Source organism: Diorhabda sublineata, chromosome 9, assembly GCF_026230105.1.
Source record: "Diorhabda sublineata isolate icDioSubl1.1 chromosome 9, icDioSubl1.1, whole genome shotgun sequence".
Classification (NCBI taxonomy): Eukaryota; Metazoa; Arthropoda; class Insecta; order Coleoptera; family Chrysomelidae; genus Diorhabda; species Diorhabda sublineata.
The window spans coordinates 21,657,974-21,674,476 of NC_079482.1; the positions used below are offsets into that span (position 1 = coordinate 21,657,974).

The following is a 16,503-nucleotide window of genomic DNA, read 5'->3' on the forward strand; positions in this document are numbered from 1 at the left end:
GCGTAGAGAAATGAATATGAACCCAATCAATTACTGATATCAAATTGGCATGGAAAATGCATGGAAATATTAGAGTAGGATCACAGAGAAATTGGAAGCGAAAATTGATGACGAAGAAGAATAAGATACATCATCAAATTATGTAAAATACTCTGTTAAAATTTTTCATCATCGATTTTTCAACGAGCTATGTTATGAGATGGGATATGCGTACAGAAATAACAGATGGTGAATAGAAAGACATTAAGGACAGCATAAAACACTAAACGAAAGAAATTCACTAAAGATTATTTACAAGTCCTCTCAAACATAGAAACACAAAGGAACATTTGGAATGATTCTTTAGGACATTAGGAAATAAATTCAACGCAGGAGGAGATTATAATGCCATATGGGGTTCGCGGTTAACAACAATAGAAGGTAGAGAACTTTTTAAGACCATGAATGCCAATTATTATCAACAATTAGGTATCTACTGGGGAGCTTACGTAAAGACAGACATAAATAAAATTCCCGATACTTTAGATTTTTGTGTTACTACGGGAATCGATACCAAGAAATGCAAACAGAATACTGATATGATTTATCATCTGATCACTCAGTAGTAACACGGATCGTACTTAGAAAGAGGAAAAAACTGATTGGAATACATTTAAAGAATATCTAGAAAAACAGATACCGTTACCTTTAAAATCCGAATTGGAGATAGACTCAGCAGTTGAATTACTGACCAAGAAAATACAACAAGCAACAACAACACCACTTTCCTCTGGGGAATTATAGAAATGTCACCTTCAGTGAAAGAAAAAATCTTAGTAAAAAGACAACTGCGGAAAAACTGGCAACGAGACAAAACAAAAGAAATAGAGAAAGATAGTAAAAAGAGTGATACTTTAAATTGACCAGTCTTTATAGTTTTATAAAAAATGTCAGGTTGCAGCCTTGGATTCTTCGTTTTATTAAAAGAACGCTACTCACTATTTTATTGACATTGTAAGTTGTACGATACTGGAAAGAAAATCTTTATTTTCAATTTATTTAATTTGTATTGGAATGAAGGTTGTTTTATCTTCACATTTATTACTGTAGAAATCCATTTCACGGAATGTTCTCATGCATATATTGATTCTATGTTTTAACCTTGAAGAACCCCAGGAAACATGGAAACTTCCCTTTTTAAATTTTATTAAAAGACGTACTGAAGGTAAATCACTTATAACTCTGACTATTTTCATTTTAGCAAATGTCTGAAGTTTCCAAACACCAGAAAGATCATTAATCATTCTTTTACTTTACACATAGCTGGCAGCCAGTTTTCATATTAGATTAGATACGTAAATAGAATGCGTTTTTTCTTCTACTGAAATTGATTTTTAATTTCAAGCAAAAAATTTGGTATGAACTAATACATTAATTTTCAGAAACAAACGGTAATTGGATAGGGTGTTTTTCAGATCATTTGGGCACTCATATTGTGAAAGTTCTTTTTATTTATGGAATAAATGATGAATTTTATAAAACTATTGTTGTCCCGGACACAAGTCACATCCACAACATATATAAGCGTTTTCTTATTGGGAACGTGGCAATGAAACACCAAATTAGACTAACTTTAATATATTTTCCGAGCTTTCGAATACTTATGTATTCATCGTCTGGGAAATAATTAATTGAGATTTGTGGTGGCTTTAAGTTGTACAAATTCTTTTAAAAATTTTAAATTCATAGGATTCAAAATTCAGCATTCAAAGTGAACGTTTTCTTATTGGGAAGTCACTTTGAACATTGAATTTTGAATTCTATCAATTTAAAATTTTCACAAGAGTTTATACAACTTAAAGCCACCACAAATCTCAATTAATTATTTCCCACACGATAAATACATAAGTATTCGAAAGCTCGGAAAATATATTAAAGTTAGTCTAATTTGGTGTTTCATTGCCACGTTCCCAATAAGAAAACGCTTTTAATACAGCTGGCAAATACTTCGTTACAATTCATATGTTTCTAAATATTCTTGATTTTAGATCTTTTCTGTTACAAAATTAGTTTGTTTTTAAATAATTCTTGAAAGATAGACTTTTCTTTATGTGAAGTAAACAAATAACGACGAAGCAATTGACATATAATACATGAATGTTCCCTATTGTACAATTTTATAAAAGATGTCTCAAACTTTTTTTTTATGTATTTACATTGACTTTAAATAAAATCCAACTTTTTGCGTTACATTATAGAGAAGCGTGAATTTATTATCAAATACACATTTTTATTATTCATTTCTTTTAATACGATAAACTGGGAGCTGTATATTCACTGACACATTTTCTAATAACACGCTAAACTGACATTTTTCTTCCGTGAAATTCTTCTCACTATATAATTATATCAACCTAGTTATATTTATGTATCAAAAATTTATAGAAATTATAATGACTATTCACGAAATAAACTTTGTTTCAGCGCTATTGTACGCAACAATATTCGGTCACGTTACTACGATAATTCAGCAGATGACATCAGCTACTGCCAAATATCACGATATGTTGAACAACGTACGGGAGTTCATGAAACTTCACGAAGTTCCTAAAGCTCTTTCTGAACGGGTGATGGATTATGTAGTGTCAACTTGGGCTATGACGAAAGGCTTGGACCAGGATAAGGTATGTTCTTGTTTCAGCTCGAGTTGTTTTGTTCGATATCCTATTATGAATGTGATTTATCGCTGCAAAGGTAGCGAGGTCACGTTTCAAGCGAACAGTGCATTTACTAAAAATATGGGAAACGAGGAGCTACACGGATAAATGATGCTAGATTTTGTTAGATCTACCCTCAGGTTGAAAAAATAAATACTAAAACGTTTTTTTTTTCTTAAAATATATATATAAACAAAAGAACTAGGTTCACGGGTTGAAACGCGTTTGAATTTTAAAAATTCTCGACGTTTCGACTCCCACTTTAGAGCGATTATCAAGATAATGATGGGGATAGGGTGGTTATTCATTCATTGGTGAGAAATGATCCGATTCCGTGGTTTCAGTCTGCCTTTTCCTTGGAATTTTACCGAGAAAATGAAGAGCCGAAACAAAAAAATATAAAATGATTGAAATAAAAAGAATTGCTTACCATTAAGAGCACTGTTGACAGTACTACAGGCCTTTAAGGCCCATGACTTATTTTTCATTTGTCATCGCTGTACTTTTACGCTTCAATTCGGTTCTACATCTCTAATATCATCCAAAAATGCATCAAACCATTTTTTTGATCTTCCTCTCCATCTTGTAGCTCCTCCACCTTCTTCAATTGCCCTTTTTGCAAATCTTTTTGCCGGCATCCTTTTAGTATGCCCCAATCATTTTACTCTTTGGGCTTTTACATATCTTGATGGGTATTTATACAAATCCTTCAGTTCTTCGTTAGTTCTTCTTCTCGATAGTCCTTCACTTGTTTTAATTCCCCCAAAAATTTTACTCAACGCCTTCCTTTTCCATATAACCAGTTTGGTTTCTTCAGCCTTTGTTAAAGCCCAAGTTTCACTTCAGTTTGTAACTGTTGGTCGTATTATTTTAGAGTATATTTCAATTTTGGCTGCTCTTGATAACCCCTTCGATTTTATCATTTTACTCAATAATCACATGGATTTCTTTGACTATTTATATCTATCCTCTCTTCTCCTACCAGGTATTCGAATTCAAAAACTTTTTCTATCTTAAATTTTTTGTTATTTCTTTCTTCAATCTCTATATATTCTTTTTTATCAATCACATTTTGTCTTACCACCATATACCTTCTTTCCTCTTGGTTTATTCTTAATCTATGATTTTTTTCAGTCTCTTCTAGTTCACAGATTGCTTTTTCTATTTATTTTTTGTTCTGGTTATTAAGGCTGAATCGTCTGCATATGCAATTATTTGCTGTTTACATAAATGTTTGTATCGAGCTAGTAAATTTTTTTCCAACACCAGATTGAAAGTCACTGTTGAAATTGGAACTCCCCTTTTCAACCCTAAATGTCTCTCAGTCGTTACTCTGATGTGTGAGTTATCTAATGTCATCTCGACCGACTGCACATTTGTCCCGGGATTCCTGGTAGATTAAAGGCAGCATACATTTTATTGCTGTCTACTGTGTTGAAAGCCTGGTTAAAATCAATAAACATAACGTCTCAATGGTGAATATCGCATCCGTTGTTTCTCTTCCTTTCTTGAAGCCTCATTAGTATTCCCCGACTATTCTTTCTTGGTACTTTCACATCTACTTGACTATTGGACATATTATTCCATCTTCATTCCAAATTTTCTGTATTATTCTGCATATTCTTTTCTGTATATCTTCCCTGCAGTATTAAATAATTTCTGCAGGGACCCCATTCTCTCCTTCACTCTTATGGTATTTGAAATTTTCTATCTGTTCTAAGATTCCTCATCACTTAGTTCCGCCACGTGATCCCCATTTTCTATTTCGTCTCCGATATCTTCTTCTTGTTCCCGTTCTTTTTCTTGTCCATTTGATATTCCTTCAAAGTATTGAGTTCAAATCTTAACTTTTTCTTGTAGATCTAAGAAAGCCCTCTCTCATTGTCCCTGATATAAGATACTTGGTGATTAACGTTGATTAACTGTCCTCTCTCTTGATTTTTCAGCTTCTTAGTAAAAACTTCTAAACTTTTTGTTTCTATTCTCCAATATTTTCTAGTTTCTTAATATTTTCTCTTTGCTTTTATTCAGTTTTTAGTCGCTCTAGATTCCTTTCCTCTAGTTTCTTTTTACACTCCTGAATTTTTCTCCAATGCCATACATATATTTATGAAAAGTATAAAATACCACTACCTGAATTAAGCAATTTTTAAGCTTCATTAATAATACAGATCTTTAATAACGAGCATGTCATTTGTATTATCAGCGCTAATTTCTCATAGAATTTTTTTAGAAAGTAACGCATTAATTCATAAATATAAAAATAATGAGGAAGAAGGAAATATTCTAGAAGATATCTATTTTTTGCAACAAAATACTGAATACATACCCTTCGACTAATGATGTAAGCGACAATTGTTTTTAATAAAACCCCCCTTATATCAATTTGTGAATTTCTCTTGTGGACATAATTGCGAAAATGTATCACAAGCTAATACAAATTGATGCAGGGTTGACGAAAACGGAAAAGTTGTTTTCCATGTTGGTGTATATACCAACTCCAATAACTACCCTTTGGACGAAACAAATTAAACGTATTTTGTTACATTTGTTTTCAAATTTCACAAAAATAATCGAATAGATGCCAACTTTTTATTTTAACAGATGGTATTTTTGAAACTTTGATATGTGGAGTTTTTATTTAAATAAATTATTTATATTTACCAGTTCTCGAATCACCCCGTGCAACCGTATCTGCGGATCCGTACGCTACCAGTAACTGTTTTCGATATTAGTTAGATCAGGAATATACAAATATTTGTTAAGCGCGAGCCCTAATGAGATTTTAAAAATGTCTCCCGGGCCGCAGACCGTATGATATGGACAAACACGAACGCTTTGGGTATTTTTTCCCTACCCAAGAACTGTTTTTAACAAAACCACAAGAAGTGTCATATTAAAGCGTTAGGACAAATAAATTTGCCATTTAATAATAGATAATAGTCTGTGCTTTTTTAAATCTTCTCAACAAGAAGTAATGATGATGTCAAGTTTCGACCAGTGCCTGAAGTAGTAAAAGTCTCATAATATGGCCAAGCTGATTGCTTTTCAACATAAATTTACAAATTTTTGATAAACATTGTTTATGAATCAACCACGCAAATATTTTTATTCCATATTGATTGGGCTTATTAGGAATGTACTGTTTGGATAATTACCGTTTCCTAAACGCTTTCAACTTTTAATTAATTGCTCCATACTCGCTAAGGGTATAATTTTTTTTCACGATATCATATAAGGCTGGTTATAGCCATCAATTTGTTGATCACGAGTTGAACGCAAATACCGCAGCAAAAATAAAAATCGCTCTTTGGACATGGTCATCCAGATCTTTGCAACACCGGTACCGTTTTTGCTCCATAGCTTTGCAGTATTGACACAACTATTCTGTAAACAACCAGTCGAATATAACAAATCCTAGAAAGCGTTCATTACAACGGGGATCAGTGGACTTTTGAAAATCTCTGAGAGACGGAATCGATTTTTGGTATAATCGACAATACATTCCAAAACTTCAGCAGAAAAAAATTGAACCTCAATAATCCACTGGATTCTTTATATGTTTTTCTGGTGGTCAGAACCTGGAAGAAGAATATCAATGTTAGATCGTTGTGTTCTAATTTTCTTGTTGCCCGTCGTCATCATCACTAGATTATTTTGTATCAGTGTTGTCAAACTCTTTTTCGGTGGTATCAACCAAGTCTCATCCATCAACTGCAAACTTTTCTTCTACAATTACTTTTTCAAGCAGTTGAAGTAAACATTCCTAGTCTCTTCCACAATCCAACTAATATATTACAAAACAAACCACATTTTATTTTTAGCCAACCTACCGACGCGACGCTTTAGGGTGCGATGTTAGGTCTAAAAGTAGGAAGCTATACGATGTAGAAGCATCCATTCTTACGGTTGTAAAATTGAAGCTGTTGAGTCTGTGAGACTTGACGTGATTACTAAAAGGTTAATTAGAACTGAACACTCTATAATGAAATTTATAAAGATCGTTAACATTCCTCTGGATTCCCTTTTGACCATAAAGAAAAAGAAATATAAAGAATTGGAAATTCGTTGGTGCAAGCTAGACCCACACTTAAGACGATGCAGATTGTTCGCTGAAGAGATTATATGGAAAGTTGATATTGTCAAATATTATGTATAATACATGAGTTAGCTTAAAATAACTATAAAAGAATTAATGAATCCCTTGACTAATCAAAGCTATAATAATTGAAGAGTTTATTTTCGAATTAGACAAATAAACTGAACAAATTTGTTACAATGGTTGGACAAAACTCATTAGATTGAAATGGCTAAAAGTGACAGTAACATTTTTCTTGATTACCAATACACACTGACAATTATACTATCTAATATGCGTTTCGATAACCAGCTTTACGTCTCCAGTACACCTCTCTCCCAAAAGTAAATATCTCAATTGTTTCTAAAATTTCAAGTAATCATTATTATTTATTCCACGATTTGAAGTAGATTGTGCTCAATATAAGAAGGTGTTAATATTTTTAATTTATTTTTATTTAGTAATACGACGAATAATTTCTTTATAGGTACTAAATTTCTGTCCGAAAGATATGAAGGCTGACATCTGCGTTCACTTGAACCGAAAGGTATTTAACGAACATCCGGCTTTTCGACTAGCATCTGATGGATGTCTTAGGGCCCTCGCAATGCACTTTACGATGTCTCACTCTGCACCAGGAGATCTTCTCTATCATACTGGAGAGTCAATAGATTCCTTATGCTTTATAGTCACTGGATCATTAGAAGTTATACAAGATGATGAAGTTGTTGCAATTTTAGGTAAATTGATGTAACATAACATAACATTCAATTTCGTGATCTATTCTATATGAGTGAATTTTCATTTTACAGTTATTTTGCTGAAAATCGCAGAATAAAAATGTGTTATAAATATAAGAAAAATATAAGGAATCCGGTATGATTCAACACTACTCTTTCCTACAACTTTCGCTTTTTCTTCTTTTCACTTCAATTCCAATTATGATTTATAGTAAAGTATGACGGCAACTTTCTGTATAAGTAGTGTAATCAGATCAAAAGCATTTCCAACTTTGAAATACTTGGAAAATAAAAAGTTTGGGAAGCTTTAACAAAGTAGTCACATTATTCAAGCGATAATCGTCAACATTTTTTCTCTGATAGAAACAGTATTGCAGTAAAATAGAATAATGTTCATACAAAAACTGGAATGAGGAAAAAAATTTTATGGTATATTTGAAGATTTGTACATTTCAAAATGATGAATTTGGAAATACGCGTGTTACAAGATAGAAAATTCAGAACCAATATCGAAAATCGTGTGATAAAATTTTGCGGATTTTAGAGCTTAATTGTTTTTTTTAATATACTGTAATTAAGAATTCATTTGAGCTGTGATATTTTACTAGGGTAGTATTGCAAAGTGAACTATACATTTTTGCACTTTTGAAACTGATAAAGTACAAGAATCGCGCTAGAGTAAGAGCCGAAGTTGCTCTAGCTTGGTTGCTCGTTTCCTGAAAATTTAGTCACAATAAATCACTTCAAGAGAGAACAATACGCGGTTTATATACAATAATTTCACATAAACAAAGATTGTCACGTTGTCACTCTTTATCTAGTTGAATCGTAACTACAGAAAATTAATCAATATTTAAGTGTTAATTTGATTAATTAAGGTTGTCTATTCGCAACGTTCACATTCTTTGACAATATGTCGAACAACAAAGTACAACAATTGAATGAAAATTTTGAACATTTTGGCAACCTTAATAACATTTTATTCTCGCACGAAGACCTCTTTCACTCAAATGAACATATAATTCAAATCTTAAATAATTATTTTGATACAATTATATATTTTTTTATATTGTAATTGACCATAATTTCAGTCCCAGACGATGAATACATAAGTATTCGAAAGCTCGGAATATATTAAAGTTAATACACTTTAGTGTTTTACTTTTCCACATTCCCGATACAAAAACGCTCGTAATCTAAACGGTAGACTTCCAATACATGTAGTAGAACCCATGGATATTAAATTAGAACTGCACAACTCGACCGTACATGCACAACTCCGATTATTAGATTATTATTAGAAATTAATGACAGTATCGAGTGAACTAGAAATCCAAACTTAGGATCCATCACGGAAACTTTGGCATTACAGATCAGTCAAATGGAAATATCTGAGGAACTTCCTTGGAATGATGTTGCTTCAACTTCAGTAACCCTTCCGTGTGTGCAAACGAGGTTTTGGAAGTAATCTTGGCAGGTATGGAAACCTATATCCCTTACTCCTTCAAGGGCCTTACAACAAAAATCAATGGTTTGATAAAATCTGCACTAGAGTATTGAGCAACAAAAAGATATTTATCGCAAAGGTCACTCCAATCCCAGCACCAAAAATAGTACAAAGTTTGTTGTTTCAAAAAATACCTGCAAGCACGCCATACATGCTTGCAAGAAACGATATAATGAGAAAGTAAGAAACTTTTCAATCGCCCAACTGAATCAGGGTCTTTCTGGTATGTAAGAAAAGCTCCACCATTGATTGGAGAAGATGGGTCATCGAAATGACCGCAAAAGGGAAAGCAGACATGCTGGGTCGCATATTTGATTCCAATTCAACTCTTGATTCGCTGAAAAAACTACCACCCAGTCTGCCTGGAGTTGGTTCATCGAGTTTTACAGATATTAGAAAGCCGACCTACTTGTCGGTTGGGGTGTGAAAATATTTCTAAAAATAGAAAGCTATCGATATAGTTGTATCAACTAACCCTAGAGTTGGTTCATCGATGCTAGAAATAGAATTTCGGCAACGAGATTTGGCAAATCGTCTCAAAAGCTTGGGTATCAATAAAGCTACTAGCCCCAATGAAATAGCACGAATTATATTGGAGGAATGCGAAACTAAACTAATAAGTTCGCCATTCAAACTCTTCTTCTTATCATATATAAGAGGTCTTTTCCCTGCAGATTGTAAATTTGACCTATACCAAAAAAGAAAAAACGACGGTTCCCAATAACTACCGTCTGATTGTCTCAGTCCCAGCCATTGGCAAGGTCATGGAGAAAGTTGTTAACCAATTAAATTTATTATCAAATTTTAAGGTTTTACTCTCGAAAGAATTTACTGAATAAAGTGTGTCATTCCTACTGTATATTTCCCAATCACTCATCTTTCTCATGGCTGAAAAAAGGTCAATTTAATTCTTAGACTCCTAATGCTGAAAATTCTTACTTCGAGCCCTATTTTAGGCAAGTTCCGATTTTTATTAATCTTTCACATTTCAGACTAATGTTAATAAAACTGATTCGGCCAATCTTACATCAAGAATACCATGTTCTCGAACATCCTATTGCTTAAGCAAGTCGTATTTTGGGTAAACTCGAAAGAAAGTAGTAGTAGTAGAGTGGAAGATCTTTTAAAAAATTTTTTTGTGATGAGAAATTCTAAAGCTCTAGACTCATATTTGCAATAACTTTCTAAGCTTTCTGATCCCCCAGATCGTCTCTTTTTTAGACTTTCCTGACGAAGAGAGTCAGAAATATTAGTGTAACATTATTTATAGAAATATTTATATATTATAGAAAATTTATAGTAATCTCCTTCTCCACTTCATTTTAAAATAAATTTACAATTATTATTTTTTTGCAGGGAAGGGTGATGTATTCGGTGACTCGTTTTGGAAAGACAACGCAGTAGGCCAATCTGCTGCTAATGTGCGTGCTTTAACTTACTGTGATTTACATACTATAAAAAGAGATAAATTATTAGAAGTGTTAGATTTCTATCAAGCTTTCGCTAATAGTTTCGCGCGAAATCTCATTTTAACTTACAACTTAAGACATCGTTTAATATTTCGAAAAGTTGCCGATGTGAAACGGGAAAAAGAATTAGCTGAAAGACGAAAAAACGAACCGCAGTTAGATCAAAATCAGGACCATTTGGTGCGGAAAATATTTTCAAAATTTCGAAGAGATCGGAGTCAACATGCTGCGGGACCTCCAGCTACGCCATCCGACGTCGAAAAAGGAGACGAGGCTAATGATAAGAATATTTCAAGGGTGATGTCGACTACGAAATTATCTGCTGTTGCTGAAAAGGATGACAGCAGTGGAGGAGGTGTCAAAACCACTGTTGCCCGACCTGCCACTGGTAAGTCGTATAATCTAAAAATAGTTAAATTGATCATACTCTGGCAATAGTATATTCCAAACCATTTAAAAAAGAATTATTTATGTAACGAGCGTATAAAGCAACCTTTTTCGACGAATATGAATATGTGAATGATCCGTAGGCGAATGCGACAATCACATAAGTCGAAAAAGACTTTTACACACAAATTACATCCAATATTTTTTCTGCTAGCGAAGTTTATTGATGATTTTCTTTACGCATCAGTGCGAATGTTTCTTTACACACTAGGGCGTACATTATACAGAACAAATAATCTTTGGATTCATAAAATTCATTTTGCACATACGTACATAATCGATATAGGCCTTATAGTTGATTTAGTGTGCAGTTCTGATAGGCTCGTCGTATTACACAATGTCTTTTGGTAGGAACGTTGATCAGGCACCGTAGTTTGAACCTCTTAACGTCACGGTGCAGTTTTGTGCGTATGCTTAAACCTCGTATATTTTAGTGCTGAGGACTTACCAGTAACGTGGTTTAGAGCTTCTTCCTCGTCCATACAACAGTGGCATTCTGAATTGTCCGTGCTGCTTAAAGTATAGATGTTTTAGGTGCTTTGCCTGGTTATACGAATGGTCACAAGTCAAATTTCGCACCAGTGGAGCAGTTGATTGGTAAGGTAGGTAGAAGGTTCATATACGTGTGCATTAGATTATCTCATATGAAATGTCTTTCCTTCCATTTCCGCAAAGTTTATCCTAGGAGCAGACTACACAAATATTCATTAGCTATAGTTTAAGCTACACCAAGAGTTGGTTCTGGGTTTATTGATGATACCCAATGAAGCTGGACACCTTTTTTTATACTTCAGTATAATTTCGGTTGTTATTGTTTTTACAGCAGCTCTGCTAGAGACCTTAGAGGCTCTTGATTTGATCTACTATACTCTTATAGTCTGCTTTACCTTTGTTATTCCTAATATCGCGTTCTTGGCTATCTGAAGGTGTCTTCAAATCATACATCATCCATTGATATTTTTGGTTAACTGCTCAACTTCACATTTGATGTTATATAACCCTCATAAAGAATTTTCTTACCTTTTGCGTAATATTAAAAACATGTATATGTATATTACGAGTAAATTTAAACAAACTCTATAAATATTAAATCTATATTTCTAGCTAGAGGAAGTAAATGGGGTAGATTGTTAGGTTCCGCTAGCTTAGATTCGGGTTCAGAAACATCGACAGTTCCTCAAGGTTTCACAAGAAGCTTAAGCGCCAAAGATCCGAAAGAACGTCCTAGTTCATCATCATCTGGTAGCTCTGGAAACCAACTAACGCCTGGTTCAGGAAATAAGATTTTTCCAAAACTTCAGAAAGTGTCCACAACATCGAGTCCCGGTATTACTAGACAAGACACCATTGACGAAATGGGTGAAGTGGACCCGCCACATTCGAGAAATTTGTCGTTGAGAAAGATGCAGAGCTACGATTGCGGGTTGCGAGACCCTTCGATCGCTTCAATGTATCAAACAGCCGTCCCTGATGCTATCGCGCCAATAGAATATAAGGAACTCATGACCAATCTCATGGATTTTAAGGTAAGATAAATGATTTCTATATGAAAGAAGCGATGTAACGAGGCCAATTACCAAAATATTAGATTCATATTTAATAAAATGTTGGTCATACACTTCAAAAAGTAATATCACATATCATAAGAAATTGAAGCGCTGGAAATAGTTTTTGTAATATTAAGTGAAAACTAGCTTAAAATGAATCGATTTGAATGAATAGGAACTTGTTATTACGGTTAAGCATGGGTGTACTACGGTCACCGACTTATTGACGATGGTATCTCATCACCAATCCTTGAAAGAATGCTCTCGACCGCCCCCAGTCCGACTTCAAAGACTCATCGCCTCACTAAGATATTGATTTCTTCGTTTTTTGAGAGGCCCTGTCAAGTCACTTATGACTACCTTCGGGAACTACGAGTTCCAAGGTTTACTACTGGTGTGCTGAAGAGCGCAACCAGGTACCGTCGAAAGTCATTCTCGCACGCACCAATTTCGAATATGAGGCCTCGAAAATGATCCCTTACAGAGCAACAGACTGCTTGAAAAGTACAGTGCACTTCTCTTGAAAGTCAAAACATTACAGCACAGTGTTGGAAATTATTTCTCTGTGATCCCGGAAGTCCTAGCAGACATACGAAGTACTACGTATCCGGTTTTGTGGAATTTACGGGGAATTGTTTATTTCGATAATGCAAGACCACATTGCACAAGATGAACTTTGAAAAAAATTCATGAATTGGGATGAAAGATACTGTCTACACCCCACCATCGATATCACACTCTTTGCTACAACGTTCTTTAAGTGGTAACAAATTTGGATGGTGACAAAAATGTCATCTTCAGCTATTTCACTGAACAAATCGATTTCTATCGGTCGAGCATTGGAAATTTGCAAACTAGATGACAAAATATTGTTGGTAACGAAGAAGATTGATTGAAAATATTTATAAAAATTATAAAATGAAGATTAATACAAGAATACTTCTCGTACCTTTGTATAAATAATTATTGGAGTGTACATATTTGTGATAATTAAATTTCCATAAAAAAAACAGTCCATATAAAGTAATTGATGTCCTGTAATTAAATTTCAAACAGAATCTTTCAATAATTTATGAAAACAGACGTAATTCATTTCATGAAAAATAAAGTGAAGTCTGTATGTGATATTTTGCCAGGCCTTTTAGTATTTGGACTCTATCCAAACATCAAATCGGTTTCTACAGAACAATCACTAATCTATTTACATCTTTACATGAATTTTGGGTGTTTTTGTATGCAGCAAAACGATATTTTTGAAGGTTTGAATGTTGGTGTTTCATATTAAGCTACTTCCAAAGCTGCAAATCGTGAATCATCTTCTCAAGAGTTTTCGAACAGTGTAATGTTCTATATATTCACATATTTGTACTACAATACAAATAAATTATATAAATTATAATAAATCATGTCATAGTCGTTTTGCATCATAGGTAGACGTGAAATTAGAAATCCAAAAAGTGAATCAGAAAGTCAATCGAATAGAGGAGATGATATCTGAAATACTAAAGCGATTGGGACCAGACAGCGGTTCGAGCTCCCAATCACCTAACGAGACCGAGTCAAAAAAGTCTTCCAATACACCACCAGAAAGGCCTACGGACCTCCTACCTCGAAATACGGAAGGAGGAACTGGTCTAGGTCCAGTCATATTAAAAAAACGTAGATCAAAAACGAGAATAAAGGGATCTGCACCCCAGGTAAATTTCCCTAGTAAATACGTAATATTTTATAAAATATGAAATCACGATCTCTATAAAGAAAACTAATTATCTTTTTACATGTTGAATGAAAATCTAAAAAACAAAATGACCGTTCAGTTCAATTGGAAATACTAGAAAATTATTTAAAATAGAGTAGTCATATTCAAACGGTATACATTTCTTACCACAAAAAAGTTGTCTCAAAAATGGTGTCTCATCCCACTTATCTACATTGATCTGCCTCAGATCAGGCGCCACAACCGAACAAGATGACAGATTTATTATTTAACTGTTCCTGAGCTTAGTAAGAGGCTTCTAGTGATGCGAAATATGTATGATAGCTCGGGACAAGGTACGAGTCTCGCTTTGGTCTATAGTATACACACCTTCGAGTCACATTCGTTCAATGTATTCTTTGTGGGACACGACCTTTCGAAAGAGATTATTTTCTTTTAGGGCTTGAATCAATACCGTTCGCTACATTTATTTGTGATCATAGTTCTAGATTTGACTGGACGATCTCTCGACATGCACTACATCGAAGATTTGTGCGATAATTTATAAAGTCGAGGTGTGACTTAAATCAGCTCTTAATTGTGCTTCCGGATGAATGGGATAATTTAACAGTGGAGTAAGTCCAAAAGTCAACTACTTCTAAGTCTGGTAGGATTAGAGACATTCGCGGCCCACTATTCTCAGAAAACTTGAGAAAAATGAAAAAATAAGTTCAAAGAATATCTTATTTCATAATTTTTGCTTTATAACCAATGAATGATTATTAATTTGTGACAGATTTTGTGAAAACGAGTTATAATTAAAAGACAAAATCTGAACGATCGGTTTCTTATATTACCTATTATTCAAATTACATTCCCAACTCAATATATTTATTTTAATAACTGAGAAATGAACAGGTCTAGTTTTGTACGAGGATAGTCCCAGAAGAAGAATGTACTCTGGGTGAGACTGCTTTCACATTATCAACAGTAAAATATCGGGTAGCAGAATTTAAACAAAACAGTACGACTTGCGAAGACCAGCATCGCAATGGTCGACCAAATGAGGTGTCGAGTCCAGAAATGTTGAAGAAAATCCTCGAAGCGCACTGGATTATCATCGACTGAACATTCGAGGGCTATCAGACATAGGAGGAAATTTAAAAAGTGCGGTACATTGCATATTAGCTGAAAATTTGAACATTAGAAAGCTGTGTGCAAGATGGGTGCCGCGTTTGTTCACAATAAAACAGAACAACGTCGTGAAGATGTTTCCATCGAAACAAAAAAACATACAAAACAGTGGACTGTATGGATTTATAGAGAACTGAGTCCAAAGAAAGCAGAGACCGTTCCATCTGCATGCAAGGTCTTGACATATGTTTGGGATCCGCGTATGATAATTTCCATTGTCTATCTTGAAAAAGAAAGAAATATCAACGGCGAGTATTATACGTACTCATTGCAAAGTTTGAGCGAAGAAATCTAGCAAAGAAGGCCGCATTTGGAATGCACCAGCTCACTTCCCCTTTATTCCAATGTTTAAATTTAATCAATTATAGTTTGATTTGCTACCTCATGTACCCTATTCGCCAGATTTAGCCACCTCGGATTATTTTCTGCTTCTAGACTTGAAAAAATGGCTGCTGGAAAAGGTAACGTCAGCAGTTAATGGTTACTTTGGGGAGTTTGACGATTCTTAAAATCAAACTTATTGAACATCACTGGGAAAAGTGTATGGAGCTAAAAGGAGATTACAGATACTTCTGGGATCATCCTCTTATATTTCAAATTACGCATAATTATGATTATATTGAAATGCTAGATAACTATTGAAAAATAATTATTGCTGAAAACATATTTTACCCATTTTTCGTTAATTGAGCCTAAAATATTAATATTCTTGTGCTAACAAAAATCGTTTGTGATTTGTAGGTTCCAACACCTTCGAGTGGTAAGGCGACGTCTCCAGATAGTGCCGCAACCAGTCCTACTGAAACGACAAAAATGTTAGAAGAGCCCATGCTTACCCCGTCCTCTAGAAAACCCAAGGACTTTCTTTAACAGTAATAATTATGTTTTAATTAGGATTTTCATTGAAATTAGAATATAATTAAAGTTACTTTTTCTAAAGAAACTAGCACTCGTCTTTGAAATGCTCTCTGAAAAACATGAAGTACAACTCAAAATAACAGTACTACATTCAAGTGTTCTTATAGTGAAGAGAAGCAAATTAGAAAAAGGCTGCATACGTAGTTTTGATTTTTATTCACTAGAGTGGATAAAGGTTTCATTAATGCTAGGTGAAATTAACTTGAAGGTC

General features: G+C 33.9%; 1 protein-coding gene across 1 annotated transcript in view; it reads left to right on the forward strand.

Moving 5' to 3' along the window:
* LOC130448704 (potassium voltage-gated channel protein eag) overlaps positions 1 to 16,244 on the forward strand; it is a 141,770-nt gene extending 125,526 nt beyond the window's left edge. The window contains exons 8-13 of the mRNA XM_056786181.1: positions 2,464 to 2,663; positions 7,262 to 7,514; positions 10,378 to 10,878; positions 12,042 to 12,463; positions 13,915 to 14,181; positions 16,116 to 16,244. Coding sequence (XP_056642159.1) covers positions 2,464 to 2,663; positions 7,262 to 7,514; positions 10,378 to 10,878; positions 12,042 to 12,463; positions 13,915 to 14,181; positions 16,116 to 16,244 — 1,772 coding nt within the window. The remainder of the gene's footprint in view (positions 1 to 2,463; positions 2,664 to 7,261; positions 7,515 to 10,377; positions 10,879 to 12,041; positions 12,464 to 13,914; positions 14,182 to 16,115) is intronic.
* The last annotated feature ends 259 nt before the right edge of the window (positions 16,245 to 16,503 follow it).